At 41.6% G+C, this 25,224-nt stretch overlaps 3 protein-coding genes and 1 non-coding gene across 5 annotated transcripts; 1 reads left to right on the top strand and 3 right to left on the bottom strand.

Annotated features, from left to right (window-relative positions):
• Positions 1-6,338: 6,338 nt before the first annotated feature.
• On the bottom strand, positions 6,339-14,697 carry zgc:100997 (uncharacterized protein LOC445211 homolog). Of its 2 annotated transcripts, none has more exons than XM_037750288.1 (10): positions 14,046-14,697; positions 12,979-13,079; positions 12,793-12,888; positions 12,570-12,653; positions 12,361-12,453; positions 12,012-12,238; positions 11,691-11,884; positions 10,537-10,619; positions 8,430-9,859; positions 6,339-6,509 (listed from the first exon to the last, which is right to left on the bottom strand). In XM_037750288.1, exons 1-10 carry the CDS (start codon positions 14,128-14,130, stop codon positions 6,383-6,385), a joined length of 2,520 nt encoding a protein of 839 aa, XP_037606216.1. In that variant the 5' UTR covers positions 14,131-14,697; the 3' UTR covers positions 6,339-6,382. The 2 variants fall into 2 exon arrangements, with proteins under 2 accessions (XP_037606216.1, XP_037606217.1); XM_037750289.1 differs by having other exon boundaries at positions 12,979-13,040; positions 14,046-14,696.
• Positions 14,698-17,647: 2,950 nt separating this feature from the next.
• On the bottom strand, positions 17,648-17,928 carry LOC119477622. The gene has a single exon (XR_005204278.1).
• Positions 17,929-18,057: 129 nt separating this feature from the next.
• Positions 18,058-19,313, bottom strand: prkrip1 (PRKR interacting protein 1). The gene has a single exon (XM_037750319.1). The coding sequence runs from the start codon at positions 19,166-19,168 to the stop codon at positions 18,602-18,604; it is 567 nt and encodes a 188-aa protein (XP_037606247.1). The 5' UTR covers positions 19,169-19,313; the 3' UTR covers positions 18,058-18,601.
• Positions 19,314-19,475: 162 nt separating this feature from the next.
• On the top strand, positions 19,476-24,023 carry glrx5 (glutaredoxin 5 homolog (S. cerevisiae)). Its single transcript, XM_037750320.1, has 2 exons — positions 19,476-19,911; positions 21,848-24,023. Exons 1-2 carry the CDS (start codon positions 19,611-19,613, stop codon positions 22,018-22,020), a joined length of 474 nt encoding a protein of 157 aa, XP_037606248.1. The 5' UTR covers positions 19,476-19,610; the 3' UTR covers positions 22,021-24,023.
• Positions 24,024-25,224: the final 1,201 nt, after the last annotated feature.

The raw sequence follows: 25,224 nt of genomic DNA, 5'->3' as shown, positions 1-25,224 counted from the left end.
AGTCACAGGGATAAATGACAATGATGATAATACACTGTAAATCATCCTGTAATGCTTGGGGGGAAATTGGAGGTAAAACGAACATTCTGCAACATCAGTGAAATGCATCTCTCTCCCCAGAATAATATGCCAATATATTGGGAAAAAAAATCCAAATTCTGTAATGTAAGTGAATATTATATCAATAGCAAATGAAAAAAGCACTCTAGTCTAGACATCTGCAGGATCAATAATTCTCCCCATGAGCAGGACGAGCCCCGTGAGACCGTCATAGATTAACAATATCTACATTCATGGTGTTGGTATGACGTCCCCACACAGGAACAAACATGCACGCTGCAGTCACATCATGGTTTGCAACAAAACAGTAAAAACAGCACACGTTAAAGCAAAGAAACACACACTCACACCCCCATATGTACACAGTTCTGTGCATGCATGCACACAAACTCACACAGAGGGACAGATTTACATTAAGTGCACACTTTTTTAGGATTAAGCATTAGACTAAAACCCATATGGATTACAGTCAATACCATTCAAATTCAAAAAAATATTGATGAAAACCATTCAGTTCGACATCCAAAAAATGATTCCAGATGGATCATAACACAAAACAAACCTATCGACAGTTCAAATAAATGTAAAACAACGGGTCAGAGAAGAAACATACACCAACTGTATGACGGAATTCTTTAAAAACACAAGAAAAAATGAGCTCAAGTGGTATCCCTTCAATGACAAACTGCTCTGGTCAAACAATAAACACTGTTTATTACTGTTAGGCCAGACTTAACGGAGTCAAACTGAATTGTATCAGACTGATGGATTAATAGGTCAGTTATAAATCATACCTTTCAATGACGGATCCCATAATGATCTTCTGACTTGGTCTCTTCCACCTCCAGCATAACCTCATGAGAGGCCTGAGTAATGGCACAGAAACAGGGGTAGTGAGAGAACAGAGATGCCTGACAAAGAAAAATAGCATATTTTGGTTGTCTTTAAAACTTCAGTATGGAACAATTTTTTGGCATCAATGGGCAAAAATCCCATAATAACCTTTCAGCATATTGTAATTAAAGTGTTCTGAAAGAAAACTAGACTTCTGCTCCTCCTCATGGCTCTGTTTTCAGGCTTTAGAACATCTAGCCCGTGACGGGAGACTTTCACCAATCACAGGTAATTTCAGAGAGAGGGCGTTCCTATTGGCTGTGCTCCAGTCATTTGAGCGATGCTTGGTATTCTCTCAACCTGATCTCAACATGGCTGCCGGGTCACAAACTTTCTCATTTACAGCTAAACCATGCACTACAAGATGATTCTGTGAACATGTGAGGAGAGAAATAGACATTAACGTAACAGAATATTGATTCATATTTGATCAGCGCTGCCTAGTTTGACCGTTTGGTCAGAGTTTGCGAGTGATTCACAGCCGGCTCTCATAGACAGCAGCTGGACAGCAGACCTCAGATCAGCTCTTACTGCTTGTTTTCCTCCAGTCTGTGAAATCTTGCAGATGCCATTAGGAGCATGGGAGGACACAGAGGCACATGTTATTTTTTCAGGTTACCTGTCTCATGTACTACTGTCAGGATATAGAGACAGTTTTATAGAAAAAACTTTTTTTCAATCATATTTGCTCAAATCCCACCTACTTCAGCTTTAACCTTGACAAGTTTCAGCGTCTTCTGCGATATCCCTGAGAAGTCTGCTGAGTCTGAGAAAAGTGATGATACTCCAGATCTCCTCAGGAGGCTTTCCAAACCGTAGGACTTTCTTAGTTCGAACTTCGGGAAACGGATTTCTGCCCGCTTGTGAGAACAACAATCAATGTTTTAATGGATTTGCTCTAAGTTGTCTTGTTACAACTTGTGGGACCCGTACTCCAAGGCCTCAGCTCACTGATGTGTGGAGAGCAGTAATTAGAATCTACTCAGCATCATTCATCATGCTACCCAGCAGCAGAAAGCAAGTGACTGCAGGGGGATCAGTGCCATGACATGGATCAATATACTGTACACTCAAGGACAAGCAAACACCCTTTATAGAGGGCATATACTATACATGGACACACTCATACCCATATATACCACCATGCTTCACAATTGAACCCTTAGCATGCACAAAACACAACCTAAAACAGCCCTGCAACAAATACTAACTTTGCATTGTTAAAGGATCAGTTCACCCAAATTACTAACAGAAAAACATAAACATAATTTTTCACTTACCTTTGCCCTTGCAGTGTCTAGCCATGCTTTAGTTGCCTTCACACAATACAATTGTGGTAAATGGAGATCTGTTTATGGTGTTCACCGTGTATAAAAATAACGTCATCATAATAATAATAATCATAATAATAATAATAATAATAATAATAATAATAATAATAATAATAATAATAATAATAATAAAATAAATACAGAAAAAATAAATAAATAGAAAATAGAGAAATAAAGAGGGTTGTAGGAAAGGTGTAGTGAAGGTCCCTCTCTCCTCTCTCTCCCTCCCACAGTCAGTGTCAGGAGTAATAGTGAGGTCATTGATATAGACCAGTAAAGGACATTTATTTTATTTATTTTTTATCTAAGTCCATTATCTGATTTCATGTACTTTTTTCTCAAGAAAAGAGAAGCTCAGTCATCCGTGAGGGACTCAGAGTAGAGCCGCTGCTCCTTTGCGTTGAAAGGAGCCAGCTGAGTTGGTTCGGGCATCTAGTAAGGATGCCCCCCCCCCTTGGAGCTGTTCCTGGCACAGCTGGGAGGAGGCCACGGGGAAGACACAGGACTAAATGGAGAGATTATATCTCCACACTGGCCTGGGAACGCCTCGGGATCCCCCAGTCAGAGCTGGTTAATGTGGCCCGGGAAAGGGAAGTTTGGGGTCCCCTGCTGGAGCTGTTGCCCCCGCAACCCGACCCCGGATAAGATGTTGAAGATGGATGGACTTTTTTTTCTCTCTTATTATTTAACTATATTTTTCTAGTTATTTACTTTTCTTAAAGGGACTATTTGTAAGATTCAGAAATGCTGCTTAACAGCGACACCTGTGGCCTTGAAATCAACGAAAGTCAGCGTCGGGCTCGCGCTTGCTCGCTCTATATAGACATGAAGGAGCATCGCTCAAAACAGTGAGGCGACACACGTCAGCTAAAACCACAATATCACTCTATATTTCAGCTGCTTGGCAGTAATGTTAGCTGACCAGACGAAGGTCTCTCCATGAATCAATGCTGATCCTAGTGTTGGCTTTTCCTGCTCAGCGCAGGCTTCAGCTGGGGGCTCCTCAACGAGTTACATTATCGCCTCCCGACCGCAGCCGGCAGCCGAAGACAGCATCCGTCCCTCCAATTTCCACCCCTGGTGTGGCCCCATTCTCAGCTTCTGTCCCGGGTCCAGACTGTGCCCTTTGAACCCCACCTCCACCCCCTCTCTCCTGTAGAGTGTGTTGCAAATCTGTAAGAGCATATATGGTTGCCTCCACGCTCTGCTCTGTAGAGTTGGCTGCCAGCCCCAGGGCCTCCGAGGCCTGGCTCCGACTCTCGGACCCTGTCACTGAGGACCGCAGGGCCAGAGTTAGGGGCGAGAACAAGATGTTGTTCTGTTGCTGGACTCCGGGCTCAGCAGTGGTCCTAGTTGCCAGGTCACGGTACGGTTCAAAGGCCAAGGCCGTGTTTAGGGCTGATGTGTTGAGCTGCTGATTGACCTCTTGTTCCCTTCGCAGACGCCTGCTGAAGAGTTTCTCAGGCTTTGGTAGAACCGACCCATCTGCTGCCAGACTTGTTAGCAATGCCAGCACTGTTAGAACATGTAAAAGTATAGATAACAGACATCACCGCTTCTTCCCTCGCCATCCTGGCTCGGCCTGATTCAGAGACGCTGCAGGTTGATCTCTCATAAGACCGGCCAAACTCCAGCTATGGGGAAGTGTTGTTCTCATGGCTTAGTGCGTGGTGGCGGTGGTGTTGAAAGTATATCGATCTCCTGTGGATGAGCTTTTGACCCGTGGGTTGAGCTCCAAGCAAACAATGGCGGCCTGTTTTTTTAGTTTCTTAGAATTGCAGCAGCAATGAATATGCCTGTGTGTGTGTATTAGGTGGACAGTAAGGACAGGGCACACTCCCCCCCCTTTACACTTTCTGGTCAACATGGATTTTGAACACTTATGCAACCGATGCATATAGTTTCACTGTGTACACACTGGTATTCTAAAAAAGACACTGTACATGTGCCTAATATGTGTACGGCAACTAAATACAATATTTACATGACTGATTACATTTTGTGGAAAAGACAAGAAGATAAATGAAGAAGAATTATATATATGAATAATTATTATTTATTAGGGCCGTCAAAGTTAACGTGATAATAATGCGTTAACGCAAATTAGTTTTAACATCACTAATTTCTTTAACGCATTAACGCAACTCGTGATTTTTCGGTTTTAGCGGCTCAGTTTTAAAGCTAGAGTGAAGATACTGGTATAGTAAACTAGACAACCTAATGAATCCAAACTAATTTCTTTAACGCAATTTGCGATATATCGATCTTCCAGAGGTTGTAGCAGGCTCAGTTCTTAAGCTAGAAACTAGAAAAACCTAATGAATCCATCAGTACCAACCATGTCATACTAGCGTGTCGTGAAGGAGGTTAAATAACGCTCCAAACTTACACTAAATTTTGTCAAGGAAAAACTGTCATGTCCATTTTCAAAGGGGTCCCTTGACCTCTGACCTCCAGATCAGTGAATGTAAATGGGTTCTATGGGTACCCACGAGTCTCCCCTTTACAGACATGCCCACTTTATGATAATCACATGCAGTTTGGGGCAAGTCATAGTCAAGTCAGCACACTGACACACTGACAGCTGTTGTTGCCTGTTGGGCTGCAGTTTGCCATGCTATGATTTGAGCATATTGTTTTATGCTAAATGCAGGACCTGTGAGGGTTTCTGGACAATATCTGTCATTGTTTTGTGTCGTTAATTGATTTCCAATAATAAATATATACATACATTTGCATAAAGCAGCATATTTGCCCACTCCCATGTTGATAAGAGTATTAAATACTTGACAAATCTCCCTTTAAGGTTCATTTTGAAAAGATAAAAAATGTGTGATTAATTTGCAATTAATCATGATTAACTATGGACAATCATGCGATTAATCACAATTAAATATTTTAATCGATTGACAGCCCTGTTATTTATATCTCATAGTCACAAAAATGTTGTGAAAAAAAACCTGCATTGTTGATGAGCTTTCACTATCACACAGTATCTGCACAGATGAAAACAATGACACACTATACATTCAAAGCCACAAGTGACACAGTGAGAGTCTGCGAAATGTCAGAGTGCTTATTAAATATTATCAGCTTTATCTCACCGTGTCAATACAGCATCCACTAAACAGCAGGTCATATGGGATTCTATGGACAGGATGCTGTAAAGACAGTCTGTCACCAGAGACTCTGTGATGCCACCATGTGGTTGATAAAGTCAACTGAAATTGAAAGGAGTATTTCTGACAGAAAAATCAATCAAATAAGCAGAACATTTTGGACATGCAAAAGACACCCCACAAACCATGTTTGATAGTGTGTGCAGTGTAAGGCCATGTAGCTGACAACATGTGTAATAATGGGGATAACAGCGTTATGTGTTTTATCTGGAACTGTAACCCAAATGACACATTATTTCTGCTGGCAGCGAAAAGCAAACACAATCATTAAATGTTGCCTTAAGGGGAATTTTGTGACACAGATAAAGAGCCAACCCAGCCCTAAGTGTCCTTTTTTGACTCGAAACTGGGCTAATAAACATATCTTAAAGGTCCCATATTATAAAAAAGTGAGATTTTCATGTTTTTGTATTATAAAGCAGGCTTAAGTCCTATATAAATACTGTGAAAGTATCAAAACGCTCAATCCACAGGGAAATACACACAGCCCGTATTCAGAAACTCTGCGTTTGAAACAAGATGTCAGGATTTCTGTCCATTGGTGATGTCACAAATATACAATATTTCGACCCTTTACACAGATTTAAACGTAAACATTCTAAATGTGTCCAAGTTTATTCCTGGTTGCAGTGTATGTGAATGTCATCAGCTGACAGGAAGCACACATGGACCCAAGCTGTTGCCTAGCAACGCAATTCTGTTGCAATTTCGTCTTAATTCCATCCAAATGCGCTAAAACAGAACATTTAAGACAGAGTATACAGGTATATTCAGGCAGACAGTATGATGAAAATAGAGGGGTTTTTTTTAACATTCCAGCATGTAAACATGTTGTAGTAGAAACACAAAATACAAGTATGATCCTGAAAATGAGCACGATATGGGACCTTTAATAAGAAAGGTGCACTGCAGGGGGACTCAGCAGTTCATCTGAGGTAGGATGAAGCAGCAGTAGAGCAGGATCCACAGGACCAAGAGCATTTCCAGCTCTAATGGGGTTATGTCACAAGAGGCTGCTGAAGATTGAAGAATGAATCCTCCCTCTCTGTTGGACAGCAGATAAAACACAGCAGATTCAGACTAGAATGAGGCACTTTACTGTCATGTATATTATGAAGAAATATAAATTAAATTAAATTAAAGCAATAAACACAGATGAAAATGGAATTATTTGTTTAGTCTTGGTAAATTAATTGACCACAGAGTGGTGCCGGAATGAGTCCTAAGACCCAGAAATGAGTTAGCATTTTAGCACTTCCGGTTCCCTTGTCTGGAAGTCAATGAGTTTTTTGCATGGGTTTTTAGTTCGATGCGTGAAATAAGGTCTGTGGTTAACACAAGCTGAAGAGATTTTAAGATTTTGTTCTACAATATAAATTACATCAGTAAACATCCCACTCGTAAATGTTGAAGCTTTTACTGTAAGTCTTATAAAAGGCGGTTGCTAAATGTGACTACTAAACATCATCGCACCGACTCGTCCTCCTTTACAGCCTCGTTGTGGTTACTCACACTCATGTGACCGTGGTGTAGTTTGTTTATGGCCTAACGTAAGCTTATTACTTCTGGCGATTGCATTCATACTTCAAAAATCATAAAAGAGGTGTTCATTTGTGAAGATTATTTTGCTGAACAAAACGTGCAAGTATCATAAACGTCTGTTTGCCACAGAGAATATTTTCTGCAATAATCCAAAACCCAACAGAATAATCCCATTGGCTGTTTGTCGAGGGAACCAGGGTTGTGTCTAGAAGGGAGCCCGCAAAAGATCTGCAAAAACTTGCAAAAACTCTCGCGAGACTCACTGCACAACAACCTATCTTTATCCTTAACTATTCAAGGTCAATGCCTAATCTTAACTATTCAAGGTCAATGCCTAATCTTAACTATTCAAGGTCAATGCCTTACCTTAACTATTCAAGATTAATGCCTAATCTTAACTATTCAAGGTCAATGCCTTATCTTAACTATTCAAGATCAATGCCTAATCTTAACTATTCAAGGTCAATGCCTATCCTTAACTATTCACGGTCAATGCCTATCCTTAACTATTCAAGGTCAATGCCTAACCTTAACTATTCAAGATCATTGCCTATAACCTTAACAAACTCGCAAGAGTTTCCCCAGTTTCTTGGCTTCCAGCCACTACCGGGAACCAGGATGATGCTAACGGGGTTATAAATTTGCACCAGCCACTAGCAAAATGCTGGTAAACTATGCAATTGCCTGCTAGATTTGCCTCACTCACCAGCCAAAAAAACAATAGTAATCTATTGAGTAGCTGGTAGATTTTGGAATCCACCTGCCACAGTGGCACAAAAAAAGTTAATTTCCAACCCTGGATGCTAACTTCGTGGTTGGCCAACAAAAAGACATCCTCCCTGCAGCATTCTATTGATTGGCCAGCAGTTGTTGAAGATGAAGAGGTGTGCTTCTCAAATATACATAGGGAGATAGAAATGTACATGGAGGGTGCTGTCTTTCACTAGCAAAAGTGTACGAAATGGATTAGTGGCTCTGGTGTTAGCTGCAACGTTAGCATGCCTTGCTAACTAGCATACTACCTAAAGTAGTAACCTTTTTGCTATTTTGCCATTCCCAATGGCAAAATGTGGAATTAACTGGTTAACTACATTATTTTGTGAGGTTACAGGCAGGGTTGGAAATTAGTACCAACCATCAGCCAAATGCTGCTAAAATATGCAAGTGGCTCATAGATTTTGGAATCCACCAGCCACAGTGGCAAGTGGACAAAACAGTGAATGTCCAACACTGGTAACTTACAGGTTACACAAAAATAGCTGCATCCACCCAGTGTTACAATATGCTGTATCAAGGTTTAGGCTAACTCTGTCCTGCTCTTTATTTGGTTTGGAGAAGTTTACACTCCAACATTTCAGAATTACTGTGCTTAGCGAATGGTCAATTGTGCTTGTACTCTTAAACCACAAATGCCATGACCTACCTGAATGACTGAGAAGTTGCAGCACAGGCAGGAGTCCATCTGTCACCACCAAGGATATTAACACCTCCATTAGTGTCATTTTTTGGGGCAGTTATACCAGGATGGTCTATTGTTGCCTTCTTCTCAGAGAGTTCATGTCTCTTAATCTTAAAGTCCCCGTCTTTCTCCTCAAAATCCATTGAATTCATTACTTCATCACTGGATTCTTCCTTGTCTTCATCTTTACAAGTTAAATCTTCAATTTTTGGGGCATTGTCTTTCCCGTCATTTTCTTCTGTTGTGTTAATTCCAGTTGCACCGACTCCTCCAACTTCCTCAGTTAATATTATTTCATTTACCTTGAAACTTTCTAAATTCACAACATTTTGCTGATTTTCCCTCTCGTCCTCCTTATCCTCTTCGTCTTTTCCTTGCCCTGACTTTCTGTCCTGCCCTTCCTCAAATGTCGTCACAGTGTCTTCCTCGTCAACCACTCTCTTTTCACTCACTTGTCCACATTTCTCAAAAAGCCCTCTTTCAGTCTCTTTCTCAACATTTGTCTTCCAACTAGCCACTTCAAAAAGCTTTGTGTTCTTGGTTTCATCTACCAGAGCCTCGCTTGTATCACATCCATTTTCTGTCCTCTCCTTCTTCCTCTCTTCCTCACAATAATCATCAAAATCTTCTCTAACAACATTCTCATCTCCAGGTTCCTCTCTGTTTCTGCTGTCTTCCTCTGGCTCAAACACAGCTATACTGTTTTCCGTCTCTCTGGAACTACTTTCATTTTTGTCCCAATCAAACGTCCTATGAACCACTGACCGAGCCCTGACTTCTGAATCAACATTTGCACGTGAGCCTTCTTGATGTTTCCATCCAGCGCCGTTTAACGTCTTCTTACATACTTCCAGATGTTTGGACTCTTCAGTCTGCTGTCTGTTCAGGAATATTTCTTCCTCTGTTTCCTCTTCAACCCTTAGCACTTGTCTTTTCATCTGATTATGTGGTTGAAAAACATCTTTATTCAGATCCAGGATGTAGCTGTAGGCATCCTCCTCGTCCGAGTCCAGCGCTGGCAATGTGTAGATTCCTTCCTCTGAGCTCAAAGAAAAGTGACTTTCATCCACTCTCGGCTTGCTGTAGTTCTGATCCGCCGACGCTTTCTCCATCCATGACTGGATCTCCTGGCTGGCTATGCCTGCGTTCAGTGGACTGGGTGGCTGAAAATTGCTTCGACACCTGCTTTTCTTTTTGTTGAATGGTGACGTGGCCTGGGGGCTCCCTGGGGATCTTCTGGCCCACCGTTTCCACAGTCTCTGCTCACTACTCTTCTCCAAGCCTTGGACCAAAGCTTGGGCTTCTGGGTCATCGGCGAGGATCTCTCCAAAGCTCACTGACTCAAGTGATCCAAAATTTGGGATCTCAGGAACTTCAATATATGTTGTATGATCCTGTAATATAGGGTTTGTTATTATGTTACATGATACCACTGAAATGATACCCAGAGAGAAGTCTCTTTGGTTCATATTGTTTGTGAATGCATTTGACTTTGGTGTTAAAGTAATAGTTTGACATTTTAGGAAATTAGCTAATTTGCTTTCTATCCATGAGAATTAGATGAAAAATCGATACTTTACTGATACCTGTGCATTAGATATCGACAGCCAGCAGCCAGTTAGCTTAGCTAACAGAAGAAACAGCTAGCCTGGTTTTGTCCAAAAGTAACAAAATCCGCCTACCAGAACCTCTAAAGCTCCAAAAAGACATGATATATCTCATTTATTTACAGTAATCAGTACGAAAACCTTCCTTCCTCACCGCACCCAGCAAAGAAATAGTCCTGCACATAACCTCCCTCAAAAACACAAATTGTTATTTTTACACTTTTTACATTTTTTTTTTGTATCGATTAAAGAAGTGAGATATAACATGTTAATTAGAGGTGCTGGTAGGCAGCCAGGCTAGCTGTTTCCCCGTTACCAGTCTTTAAGCTAATCGAAGCTAACCGGCGACTGGTGGTGGCTTCATATTTAACGGACTGATATGAGAGTGGTATCAATTTTCTCACCTAACTCTCAGCAAGAAAGATAAAAAGCAACAATGTGGAACTATTCAAAGTCGTACTAACCTCATCTGTGCCTGAACAATGTCCCAGGAACATAGACACATAGGTGATGATGGACTGCTCATCTGGTGAAGTGCCTGACACATCTGCAGAAAGTTTAGACAGTTTTCTCACATTAGTAGGGTAGACTGTTACTAAGGCTGCATTCACACCAGATCCGGCCAAAACGCATGTTCTCCCATTCATTTTGAATGGGGATAGTGCTTTAAGCATGCAACTGCGGAGGCTGCAGAAAAAAGGGCAGCAGCCTGTGGCAGAAAAGTAGAAACAGAAATTACCGTTGGAGAAACGCAATCCAACACAACATATCGGCAGAACACCTGATCTAGTGTGAATGCAGCATTATGCTACGTTCACACTACGAGCGACAAAAGCAACAAAATGCCCAGTGACATTGTCTCCGTTGAAGTATTGCTAAAGCGCTTGTTGACGTAGTTATAGCATTAAATAGCACTGAGAACTGGCTAACAGCCTTTTTTCAGATAGAACGGAACTCGGTCAAACAAAAACATATGATTGGTTGACGCTTCACCGCGTCATTGGAGCTCTGAAAAAAGTTGAGACCAGTTCAACTTTATTTGTAGCGCATCTCACCCGTCATGCAGCGACAAGAGTCAGGCGTCAGATTTTAGCTTCATGTCACCAGCTTCCATTGAAAATGTACAGTAGAATGTTGCGGCAGCTTTAGGCTGCATTCACACCAGATCAGGTGTTGCGGCGGTGTGGGAGAGTCACTTTAATGGCTAATAAACTGCGATGATTAACGTATTTGGTTCCCTAATGGCTGGGTTGTACAGCTCTGGATCACCAGTCACACCGCCTGATCTGGTGTGAATGCAACCTAGGAGACCATCCTGCTGTTGAAGAGACAGTTTGAGCCTCAGTGTGATACTGAAGATATAATCAAATTGGAATGACACACAGCAATGACCTTTGCTGCTCATTTCTAGTCAGGTCAACTCCTAAACTAGTCTATAATGGAACAAGTGATTGTGATATACTGCTACGGCCCTTTGATAGGTGGCATCATCACACCCTGGTGGGCTTCTAGCACTTACTTAGTGTAGTAATGTCCAGGTGAAGGTGCAGAGAGGTATTTGTCTAAGTGGATGAAAATGGGTCAATGTGAGGCACTTTCTAGTCATGTCAGCTTTTACCTTCAGGCTCCAGCAGAGGGGGTATATCCAAACTCTGATGGGCTATCATGAAGGCCTGCTGAATGTTTTCTCTTGGCTCTCTGGACAGGCTCTCCCTCAGGTCAACCAAGGCTGGGTTTATGGACTTGATCAAAGCTAGGAACGCCAGCCCACTCCTCCAGCTCTTCCCAAAGTCTTGCACCTCCACCCCAAACCTGGGAGTTTAAAATAGCTTTATAGAAAAACATCATTTCAACACAGACAGCTCACACATGCTTGGGTTTGGGAGGTTTTCGTTGACAAAAATGACTTTGTGAGCAGTTGGATCTTTTCCAGACTCACTTTGATGTGCATCCTTGGACCCACTGCAGGAGAGTCTTGATTGCTTTCCCGTGGTACTTTGGCTCTCTGGCAGCCTTTCTGCCTTTGCTTGGCAGGGTGCTGCAGGAGTAGCTGCCAATGTCATTTGGCTGGGGTGAGAGGTCGCTGGAGGAGGGGCAACTGCTCATTGATAAGGAAGAGAGGCTGGAAGACAAATGCCTCTGGAGGCCTCTTGTCACCTCCTTTACCTGTATCAGATTAAAAGAGGAGTGTACGTAAGGTCAATGACAGAGACAAAAACCCGGGCAAAGAATGAATTAAGATATAGGTATATATAGGTATAGATAGGTATAAATGGTGAAAAACGTGCCTGGAAATACAGGATCATGTTCCAGATAAGGTTAAGAACAACAGAGGGGATCCCATCAGCGACACTAGAGGCATCGATGCCAAGCAGCTTCACCTGAGGGACAACAGGGAGGAGACATCAACTGAAATCGAGTTTTTCCGGATTCAACTGTAAATGTAATAAACGTCAAAGCAATATCACTGTGTTGGCTCGTAAGTAAACAGCCTCACGTGTCTATCATCCAGGAAAGCCAGGGCCTGGGAAATGTTGTTCAGTCTGAAAATGCGGTGAGAAGACGACCGAAACCTGTAAAGCTAATAAACCACATTACATATTATGAATTTGTTTTATGCATCCTATTGACTCACAAATATGGTGCAAAGCTAATGAACTGAACTGAAATGGGACAGACACAAATGATTAGTATTGTACTATGTTCTTGCTGACTCTTACCAGTTTGCAGCCAGACAGCTCCTCCAGCAGAGCCATTAGTATTCGGCCATCCTGAATGTCCGTGAACAGGTTGTGCACTTCAACCGGAGGATCACGCTGGAAATAACAAATCATAAACCTCATTGGCAATTACATTTATGAGCTGAGGTATAATGTTACAGTAAGCTGTAATGATTTGTGTCTTACTCTCCGCAGAAACACATTCATCCACCTGATGAAGGTTCTCCTCTGCACTGCTTCCCTCTCCTCTGGGAAAGACAGAAAACCGGGACTTTGCACTGAAAATGCTGCAGTTTTCCAACAGAACACAGGTCAAAGTTAACGCGGTAAGAACTTCACGCAAATTAGTTTTAACGCCACTAATTTCTTTAATGCATTAATGCAACTTGCGACATCCGGATGTTGTAGCAGGCTCAGTTTTAAAGCTAGATACTAGAAAACCTGATGAATCCATCGGTACTAACCATGTCATACTAGCTTGTCGTGAAGGAGGTTAAATAACGCTCCAAACTTACGCTACATTTTGGCAAGGAAAAACTGTCATGTCCATTTTTAAAGGGGTCCCTTGACCTCCAGATCAGTGAATGTAAATGGGTTCTATGGGTACCCACGAGTCTCCCCTTTACAGACATGCCCACTTTATGATCATCACATGCAGTTTGGGGCAAGTCATAGTCAAGTCAGCACACTGACAGCTGTCGTTGCCTGTTGGGCTGCAGTTTGCCATGTTATGATTGGAGCATATTGTTTTATGATAAATGCAGTACCTGTGAAGGTTTCTGGATAATATCTGTCTTTGTTTTGTGTTGTTCATTGATTTACAATAATATATATATACATACATTTGCATAAAGCAGCATATTTGCCCACTCCCATGTTGATAAGAGTATTAAATACTTGACAAATGTCCCTTTAAGGTGCATATCGAACAGATACAAAAATTTGATTAATTTGCGATTAACTATGGTCAATCATGCTATTAATCTTGATTAAATATTTGAATCGATTGACAGCCCTAATATTTTACATGCAACACATGAGAGTATTTTGGAGGCAAATCATCAACAAGTGAAACAAAGTGTGTAAAATTGGGCAATCAGATGACAAATACCTGGAACATAACTATGAGGAAATTCAGTTAAGGAAGGAGAAGTGATAGATTGTTCTTGTTTATACAGTGATGTAACATACTATTATCACACAGTGGGTCAGTCTTAACTATCAGCATGAGACAGCATTTCTTGTCACAGTACCTTGAGGCTGCTGCACACGTCCATCACTGATCTCTCCCACTGACTTCACCTGTGAACCCCCATTGACCTTGTCCTGCATCCTCATTTAACTCCACTCGTCACACGTCTACTTCTGATCCATTGTGGAGGTAAAAACAGAGAACGGTTCAAGACGTCAGGCACTTGGAGCAATTAGAGGTGCTCTGAGGTTTGCTTACAGAGTGAGGGAGAAGAAAAGGCAAAGTTAGGCGCTGCGTCTTGCCTGAACACGCTCCGAAGTGTTTATCAACTCCACGCTTCTACTCCCCTCCCGACACAACTCACACTTGAATCCTATTGGCAGGCTGCGGTACATAAAAATGTGTGGAGGCAGTCACATAACGCCCTTAACGGTTCAAATGAAGGAATCAGCTGGAATCACTGCGTTAGGTTCCAGGTGGCATGGTTTTTCCTGCAGAGGCCTGTAATAAATCTTTCTTGTTCTCATAACATGCCTGATTGACATAAACATGTTCAGCTTAGACTGAAGGAATGAAAAGTCTGTCTTTCACAACATAATGAGCAGATGGAGCCAACATTTTGACTTAGGTTATTTTACAGTATTTGCACGTAAAAAAAACAACTTGCGTTATCTGTAGAGATGGTTTCAAAGCAGAGGCAAGTGGACTTTTATTTATTCATTATTTCAGTTAAAGGTGCTATTGATAACATTCAGCTGCTAGACGTTGCATCCCCCCCCCCCCCCCCCCCCCCCATTCCATTGCATTTACAACATTGCATTTTCCACACTAACTGACGACCCAGAGATACACATGATACCAACGTCCTTCTACTATTGGGTCATTGTTAGAAGGAACCAGACGTCAGATATCTTCCAGAGATAAACAAAACATTAATTTTGGGCCCACCAAAATTAAAAAAATTATGAATTCACAATCATAAGATATTTTTTCAGGAAATGCCATACTTTTATTCGACACCTTTCTAAAAGCTCTGTGGACGTATTGTTTTTTTTTTATATTTGTCTACATAAAAATTTGATCAATAAGACCTTTAAATATGGAACTGGAACTCTTTTTAGACTTGCATCCGATCTAGGCCTCATCACCAACAGCTGATGTCACAAACATATAGATAGATAGATAGATAGATAGATAGATAGATAGATAGATAGATAGATAAATAGATAGATAGATAGATAGATAGATAGATAGATCGATAGATCGATAGATAGATAGTCACTTTATATATATAATATACCAGACTACAGTGAAGTCTTTCAGGCATTTCATTCCTTAAAGATAGTGGCTTTAGTTCTAACTCACATACTTTTTTCTAATCACTTTTAGTACATATTGCAGCTGCCCTTACAAAGTATGTACTGTTGCATGCAGTATGCATAAAATTGGAACATACTACTTAACCATAACATTGCGCCTTGAACTTTGACCCTCTTGCTCATTTATCCGCGGTGGAGAGGATTGTGGGTCAGAGAAGCATGCTGGCTTGCATACTGCAAAATGCGACCGGATGTAGTAGGACATCCTGGCATTTTTGGCATACTGCATTTCACATACTATATTGGGGTATACTAAATCTTTTTCTGGCAAACTAAATAGTATGGTAGTGTGGGTTCTGCAACACACAGAGTGACAATAAACACTGACAGGGAATGAGAGGAGAGAAAGATGGGGTATAATGTGAAACAAAGGCCCTCGGACAGACATGAACTGGGGACATTGCTGCGCCTTAAGCAGGCATTTAGACCTAATACAGCCCTGTGTTAAAACAGCTCAGAGGGCTGCGTTGGTGTGGTGTGTTGTGTAAGGCAGTGGCTTTCAAAGTAGGGGACCCCAGCAGAAAGGGGAATCAATTATTTTCACTATAATTCCATCCATAAGTAACACAGTGACAGAATGTAGGACTATTTTGGTCATGGGTTTCATAGACTTTCTGTAATAAAACATCTAAAAGCAAAAAGGCGCTTGCCCCTCCCTCATCACCCTCATTGACGTGCCCTTGAGCAAGGCCCTTAACCCCAACAGCTCCAGTGGAGCTACTCAGTGGCCAGCAGATCAGACTCTGGTTGTATTGGGCAGCTTACAGGAGTGAGTGTGTAACTGTGTGAATGTGATCAGGGTGTTCCTGAAAAATAATAAAGTTAAAAAAAATATATCCTATCAGATGGGGGACCCTGGGAAACTGTCTTATGAAATAGAGTGCTGCAGGGATGACGAGTTTCTGTAGGCCAACCAGGAAGTTAGCATCGCACAGGTTCCCTCGACAAAAGAAGAATCCCATTGGGGTTTTATTGCAAAAAATAAACGTTTATGATACTTGCAAGTGTTGTTCAGCAAGATAATCTCCACAAATGCCAGAAGTAAAAAGCTAACGTTAGGCTATAAACGAACTACAGCAAGTTAGCATGACGTCACGTCACCACCACTGAGCTGAAGGCGGACGAGTTGGCATGATGACGTTAGACTTCTCATTTAGCCACTTGTTAGCACGTACATAAGGACATAAGGACATAAGACACGTAAAAGCTTCAACATTCATGAATGGGATATTTACTGACATATTTTATGTCATAGAACAAAATCACTTCCGCGTATTAACCACAGACCATATTACATATGCGTATTAACCACAGAACATATTACAGGCCAAAAAACAAAAAACATTCAAAAAATCCATTGACTTTAAGATGAGGGAACTGGAAGTGCTAACATGCTAACTCATTTCTAGGTTTTAGGACTCACTCCTGTAGCTCTATAAGGGTCCGTGGACTAACTTGTGACAGGTTAGGGGTCCTTGACGTGAAAAGGTTTTGGAACCACTAGTGTAAGGTAGACAATAAAGGGAGACAATAAAATACAATCTAGGAATTCCAGATGGAGTAACAGATTAATGTATTTAAAGGTTTATCAGACGCAAAAACACTACAACAGTTTATAATAGTATTCACAGAGAGGATATTATAACCCTGAAAAGTTGTCATGACTGCACTTATTTTATCTTTTATTTTGCCAGAGCCATTGACATTTCATTTTGAAAAATGTATGACATGTAATGGGCTCACTTTACAAAATAAAACATTTATAAAAGAGCACAGAGGAGTTTAAGAATATCTTAAGAATATCTGTGGGAACCTAAACCCTCACTTTGGATCTTAATGTGATGCAGTGAAATGTGTAGAACAAGCTGTGAAATGCAGCCCGGCTTTTCTGCAGTGACCTACATTTTATTACAGTTCTGCAGTTTTCCTCCCTCGACCTCAGCAGGGACCTTCAGTGCATGTTTAATGAGAGAAATCTGCCATCAGTAGGCAGAATCACTCATGACAAACTTGTAGTTGAAGAGCTGAATTGATATTTTACACAGTCCTGTGTGGCAATCTTACTTCTAATTTCAATAAAGGTGTTTAATGTACCAGAACATATATTTGTATGAAGATAAACTTCATGGGGGTTTGTGTGATTTTTGAGTGAATAAAAAATAATAAAAGCAGGCTGTGGGTTTAAACTGAAGCCATTTTTTTTTTTTTTTTAAAGTTGATTAACAATAAAGTTGTTGAAGCAGTGTGTTCCTTCACTTTTTTTGTGTGTGTAAAGAAATGATGTTATTGTGACAGTTAAGAGTGCTCGACAGGAAGAGCTTCCCCTGCTTCAAACAATATTTAGCTGTCAGTTTTTACTCTACCTGCCTCAAGAAAGGTGATGGCCACAGAGGCAGACCATCACCACCGTGGAAAGCAGGAGTCTGTCTGTCCAAGGAACATCGCACGTGAAGCTCCTGAGCCTCCAGAAGTCACGCCTTTTCATTCTTTGATTTGCTTTCTGCAGCCTTGTTGTGCCCACAAGCAATGGTCCTTGCGAGGAGCAGCTTCACAAGGCTGCAAAGACATAAAAATGTAGATGATGATGATGTACACATATTTGCATTTCTAATATTACCTCAGAACATACCCAACAGTGGCTACAACAAACAGAATCTAGAAATCTAAATGTGAACAAACTGCATAACACCAGGATGTCCTTGTATATTTGTATTTTTATTAAAACATGAACACATTTAAATGTAGAGGATTCCCAACAACTCAACAATCTGATCCTGTCAACATTCTGAAAACTTGATCATAAATGTTGGCAAATGCAAGAAGCCCCTGAAGAGGACAGGACACCTGGTCTGCTGGCTGAAACATGACTACTACAAATACTTTAGTGAGATATGGAAAGCATAGTAAAAAAAATTACAAGTGTCTCAACATGTCTCTTTTCCAGCTGGGACACTGACCACCATTGTGTGCCTAAAATCATACACTTCATGCCTATTAAAACTAGGCAGTCCAACCAGGTTTCTCTGGTAGTAAAACAGGGAGCACTTTCTCTTGTCTTCATGATGGATCCCCCACAATGTCTCTACCAGGGAGCACTGAGACCAGCACCCAGTACCCAGTCCTGCCTTCATGATGGATCCCCCACAATGTCACTACCAGGGAGCATTGAGACCAGCACCCAGTAGTCCTGGGAGTCCGTCCCGCCCCCTCCCACTTCCCCCCCCCCCTCGCAGGGTACTCATTTCCTCCCCATGATGAAGCTAGGAGCCTCGGCATCATCGTCAGCCTCCCTCTCCTCCTCTTCCTCCTTGTCTTCTTCACTGCTGTCCGAGCTCTCGTCGTCCTCTGTCTTCTTCTTGGACTCTAGCTTGGTCTTCTTCGCCATCAGCTTCTTCTGCTTCAGCTTCTCCCGCTTCTTCTTGCGCTTCGCCGTCCTGTCCTCGGCTGCCTGCTTGTTCTGCTCCACCTTGTCCAAGTAGTCCTGGTCCTCGTCCTGCTTGTCTGCTATCTTGTCCAGGAAGTCCTGTCTCTGGTACTCTCTGCGGCGGAGATGCCGGTAAACGTGGAACTCCCCGCTGCCCGCCCCGGCGCTGGAGCCCATCACATCCCGGACGAACTCCGGAGGAGCCCGCGGGTTCCACTCTTTGGGCCGGTCCGGGATGGGAGCGGGCTTCTCCGGGTTCCGCATCAACCTCTCCAGCTTCAGACGCTGCTCCTCCGCCGGAGTCTTGGCGATGATTAGAGGCTGAGCCTCTTTTCCTCCGGGCTTACCCGGCTTGTTGTTCTTCTGCGTGTGCGCCGCCATCTTTCAAAACAGCTACCGTCTTCTTCCGCTTTGCTCGAGTCGACCCGGAAGTAGTTCTTGAGGGCTTCTGTTACCGGAAATAGTTATTTAACTTTTCTTCTTCTTTCTTCGTTTTTTAAATATTGCCTTTAGATTTGCTATGTGATGGTCGCTGTGGTGTTTTTATTTGATTTCTATTAAATCGTCACTTTGATTCGTTCCTTGTGTAACGAATATAATTGGCGGGTTTCTGTACCAATGACGGAGCTTATTAGAACTAGTTTTGGCGCAGCTGTCCAATCGGCGTTCACGTCCCGCCCCTTCTCTCAGCGTCGTCAACACACTTGACGTAACTTAACGTCAGTCAGAGTGACTGCTGGTTTGACTCCGGCTCGTTCAGCAAGTTAGACTCTTTCAACTCCGTCTTTCTGTCCTCACTTCAAGACTGAACTCAACAAAGACCATGAACACTTTAATTAGATCTACTGCCAAGTGTCTGCGGACCGGAGCGGCGGTCTATCTGCCCAGACAGGCCGACGGACGCGTGTTGTCGGCGGCCTCGGCCCGGTTCCTGTGCGCGGCGGCGGACATCCAGAAAGACCTTGGTGAGATGGTGAAGAAGGACAAAGTGGTGGTGTTTATGAAGGGGACGCCGGCACAGCCCATGTGTGGCTTCAGTAATGCCGTGGTTCAGATCCTCCGGATGCATGGGGTGGACCACTACGCTGCGTACAACGTGTTAGAGGACTCCGAGCTCAGAGAAGGTCAGTACACTGAGATCAACTCACAGTAAACAGAGATCAACTCACAGTAAACAGAGATCAGCTCACAGTAAACTGAGATCAACTCACAGTAAACAGAGATCAGCTCACAGTCAACTGAGATCAGCTCAGAACATGACAGCAACAAGTTGTCACCTCTCAATCTAACTGGTAGCTAAACTTCTTCATAGTTGACAGTGGACGTGTTGCCGTCGGAGACAATCTGCTTGTAATTGATGCGACCTGTCTCTATCAGCTGTCCTAAAGACTTTTATTTTATTGGCACATTCAACCATACATATCAGCCTTTTGTCAACCGCCCTCTCTAACCAGTTGATATCATTGTTATCAGGGCTCTGCAGCAGCACCAAAGGGTGGGGTCATTTTTAGTCCTACATAACACCATCAATATGGACATGTGTGTGTCGTTTACAGCTCATCCAGCCATTACTGGAACCTCTTCTGTTTTAAACAATGACAGTACATAATGTTAAGGAACAAGGAAATGAATTGTGTAGTTCCGTCAGCACTGCCCTTTAATGGGATTTAGTTCATTGAGGCTTATGATGCAACAGCAATGTAATGGTGACCTGTAGTTCACCCAGAATCCAGTTGAGGTGGGGTTTAAAGTGGGGCAGGGCATGATATTACATTTTCTGCAGCACATAAAGACCTCAGTAAGGACATTTTACTCACTTATACTTCCAGTAGTTGAAACTGAGAATGAGAGGAGTCCACAAACACAATTAGGTGTCCCACAATGCATTGTTGTAGTGCTTCGGAGAGTGTTGCGTATGCTGCACTCAAGCAATGTGGGCAGAATAGGAAGAACAGGAAAAGCACCTCTTATTTGGACTTGGGAGTGTTCAAACATTATTCCAAGGTGGTTATTAATAGCCTAAATATATATATGTGTGTGTGTGTGTGTGTGTGTGTGTGTGTGTGTGTGTGTGTGTGTGTGTGTGTGTGTGGCTCCAGCCAAAAACTGAGAATTTTTGGACACTGAGTGTAAAGGAAAGTATTTTTTAAGTCAACCGCTGTCGATACAGTGGTTTAAAACATTAAATAGCATTTCAGGAGTGTTTTATTAAAGGGGAACACCACCTAAACTAAGAACTCCGATATGTTATTTCCGTAACCTAAAGTTCAATCAGTATGTGTGAACATGAGCTCCTCTCTCTCAAAGCCAGAAACCAGAGAAGTAAGTCTCAAACTTGTGATGTCATAGGGTATGAAGTCTAGAGCTGCTCCATAGACAATGAAGAGTGCTGCAGGGATGACGTATTTTTGTAGGCCAAACAGGAAGTTAGCATCTCCCTGGTTCCCTCCACAAACAGCCAACGGGAGTTTTCCATTGGCTTTTAGATTATTGCAGAAAGTAAGCTCTGTGGCAAACAAACATTTATGATACTTACACGTTTTGTTCAGCAGGATAACTTTTATAACACCACTTTTATGATTTTTGAAGCGTGAATGCAATCGGCAGAAGTAAAAAGCTAACGTTAATCTAGAAAGGAACTACACCACATGAGTATACACAGCGAGGCTGTGATATCAGAGACTGATGTCATGAAGACCACAGAATGTCTCGGTTTTCTTTTTTTATACCCAAATGAGCTTTATTCTATTCTAGTGTTCTCAGTGGTGAAACAGAAAATGTCCCCGTATACTCAGAACGTTCACTGCCCATGCTAACTGCTCACTTCTTCTGTGTACAACATACCAACTGTTACTGAGAGGTCAATCCACAATGCATCACTTTCTGCTGGCCACTGATCCCTGGGTGTTGAGAACAGCACATGTAACTCTATTTTAAACTGAAATGTATTTACATTGAATGGTCTCGTTAGTACTCCTCCCATGATTCTCTCTAGCCTGACACCTGATACAGTATTGGTATTTGGTTATTTCTGACACCAACGGCATCTACCTTCCACAGGAGTCAAGGCCTTCTCCAACTGGCCCACGATCCCTCAGGTGTACTTCAGCGGCGAGTTCGTGGGGGGTTGCGATATCCTGCTCCAGATGCACCAGAACGGAGACCTGGTGGAAGAGCTGAAGAAGCTGGGCATCAGCTCGCCACTGCTGGAGGCTGAGAAAGAATCCAAGTAGAGGAAGAAGATGAACTTCAAACAGCTGACGAGACAAGAGGACACATTTATCCGGATTAATAAATCAACTCTCCAGGCAGCCGTGGGTCAAACTGACTCTTCTTTCTGGCACAGAAAGAACACACATTGAAATAAGCAGTTCTGGTGACAGCACTGTATCTTAAGTCATGGACGTTTTGGTTTGACCATGTTCCATACCTAGAAAGAGCTCAGAGTGCGATACAGAGCTGCTTTTACTCTTCTAAATTTGCACCGTTCGTGTACCTGACAGGTTAGGACAGCGTCTTCACAGTAATCCAAAGTCACTCTCTACCCACATTTCTCATCTTTTTCTTTAAAGGCACTTATTTCTTTTGGCCATTTCGGGGCACCGGGAACAAGTTGCAAACAAAACAAATGGCACATTATCACTTTTTAATTTCATATAGCAACATTAGCACTCATTTGAAGTCATGTTTCTGGACACCTGATGCAGTTACAACCTCTCAAAACTCTTCTTCCAGCTCTGTTTTGGTCTCCATCAGCCCCAGAGAAAAATCCCAGCTCTTTAGCTGCTAAACACTCCACTATATTAACCAGCTAGTTGCTAACTGTGTCCATGTGCCATCTGGTGCTGGGCAGGTAGCATACACTGGGTTTATCTGTGCCTTTTTGATGATGATGACGCGACAGCCAGCTGCAGCCAGAAACCAACCAAACCAGTAAAACAACTAAACAATGAGCTGAAAGATGCTATAATTAAAGCTTTATATGGCTGAAGGAAACGGCGGAGTGGGTTTGTCACTAGGAGCCCCCTCTTCCACATTACACCCATTTGATTAATTTTATTTTCAATTATAGCAGCTTTAACATTTCCCTCACTGAACACGGGGAGGAAAACGTTTGGTCTTTGCCCTCTAGTTCCTACGTTTTGCATACTTTTCTATCATATCCTGATTCAACAAATTCAAATCCTTAAAAAATATTATAAAACACATTAAGAATCCACACCAGCAGGTGTTGAAATCACAGGCTTTTTGTGCTGAACACCATAATGACTGTCCAACTACAACCTCACTGTTACATGGAGGATGGACTTCTACTGCCAGAGGGAGACTGTCATGTTCCCTCCCGGTGCTTTCATTAGCTTCCACATGAAGAACGCTGGCAGACCTCCATCATCTTGACCTATTAACGCTCCCTACTGTCCACCTTTATTTTCAGACCAAATGAGCCTCAGGGTGCACCATGACTAAGTTCAAATCTTTATAACGCTGCTCGGGTCCCACCAGGAAAAGACGTCATCATACTCGGAACCTTCCAGATGCACTGCCTGTAACTACAGTTTACTAGAAGGAAGGACAAAGAGGGGGCAATACTGATGTTTCTATGTTCGGGATTACTAACGCTGGTGTGGGTTCATAATAAATCAAATATGTTGTAGTTTAATATCTGGCCGAATGCTCCTGCTATTGTAGTGGAGGTGACTACAGACATAGACCACACCTGACCTCACTGACCTCCACATGCACTGTCAATCTGACTGATAGAAGTGCCGCCATTGTCCCCTATTTGTTCTTCCAAACCAAATGTGTCCCCTCTTGTTAACGTCTCCACCCGCTGAAACGCAACAAACACACCCTGATACCTTTCCTCTTGTTCCTGAAGACGACTGATACACGGCACAAACCTGAAGCAGTTACATTCAAAGTTTGTTGTGTCTGTCCAAGTCCGTGGTGTCTGTTCATTTATCACTGAAGGAAGAGAGTGTCTTTATTTTTTGGAGGGGTGTTTTGCTTTGAGTTGTCTTACTGAGCCTAAGAAGCCCCGTCATGTATCCATCCTAGATGTTCCTCCTGCTGCACACAGTTGTATTATCAAAGCAATGGTCATGTAGTACACTGTAACATATTGTATATTGAAAGCATATTAATAAATGTATTTTAGCTGCATGTAAAGCCTGCACCAAATACTTTGTAATTTTGTCCATTTATTCATAGATTAATAAATGCATTTGTAAACACATTTCTTAATGCCTATTTTTATTGTACAATTAGTTATTAATCAATTAAATGCTCTATTACTGTTTAAGTGACTCTTGTGGTCCTCCATACCGTTTAGTTATTAAATACAAAAATAAATGCTGAAATAAATAGATGTTGATAACTACACAGGACATAAATACATATGTCTTAAATCTCTTTTTACATTTGTTGTTCACCTTCAGTTATTTCTTTCTGTGTCCATATGTTACTTCATTAGCACCGAGACTGAGAAATATATTAAAAAAATACAATTTATTTATTCTTTTATTTATGTTATGTATTTATTCATTTATTCTTGCATTTATTTATGCAATTCTTTCTTTATAAATTTATATTTTTATTTATATTAATAAATAACAATATATAATATGATATAAATATTATTGTATTTATTTATACATTTATTTATGCAATTTTCTTTTCTCATTTATTTCAGCAAAAAAATGTAGGTGGTAATAATAACAAATAAAATAACATTCAATTTTATATGTCCTCTTTAATAAATTCTTTAATAATTCCATATATATATTTCAGCATTTATTTATTCTTTTATATATTTATATTTCCACATATTTATTTCTGCATTTATTTATTCATTCTTGTATTTATTTATGCAATTTTCTTTACTTTTTTTATTATAAATTTATTCATTCATTCATTTCAGCAACATCAACATCAGCAACAAAACCAACGTGAGGATTGGATGCTCAGTTAGCTCACCTGGTAGAGCGGGCCATGTAACAAGATTTATCACGGTGGCCGGGGGTTCGAATTTGACCCGCTGACCTTTGCTCCATGTCATCCTCTCTCTCCCACAACTGTCACTGCCTCTGTCAATGTGCCACACATTTATTGATTCCTATTTTTATTGTAAAATTAGTTATTAATCAATTAAATGCTCTCTTACTATTTACGTGACTCTTGTGGTCCTCCATACCATTCTACTTACAGCTTCAGTAGGCAACAATGTTTTGGCATCATTGGGCGAAAATCCCATAATAACCTGACCCATTCCCACCTCGTTAAATTCAGAGCTTATGGTTAATTATCACATCTGGAAACTTGCAACCTCTTGAGCTGATGAGTTAATCACAAACTGACATGAAATCTGGATTAAACTTGTTATGGAGGGTTTGCAAATGCCATTAAACTGTTGTTGGATAATGTGATGCAAATGACAT

Source organism: Sebastes umbrosus, chromosome 18, assembly GCF_015220745.1.
Source record: "Sebastes umbrosus isolate fSebUmb1 chromosome 18, fSebUmb1.pri, whole genome shotgun sequence".
NCBI classification, from domain to species: Eukaryota; Metazoa; Chordata; class Actinopteri; order Perciformes; family Sebastidae; genus Sebastes; species Sebastes umbrosus.
This window is presented reverse-complemented; position numbering and strand designations above follow the sequence as displayed.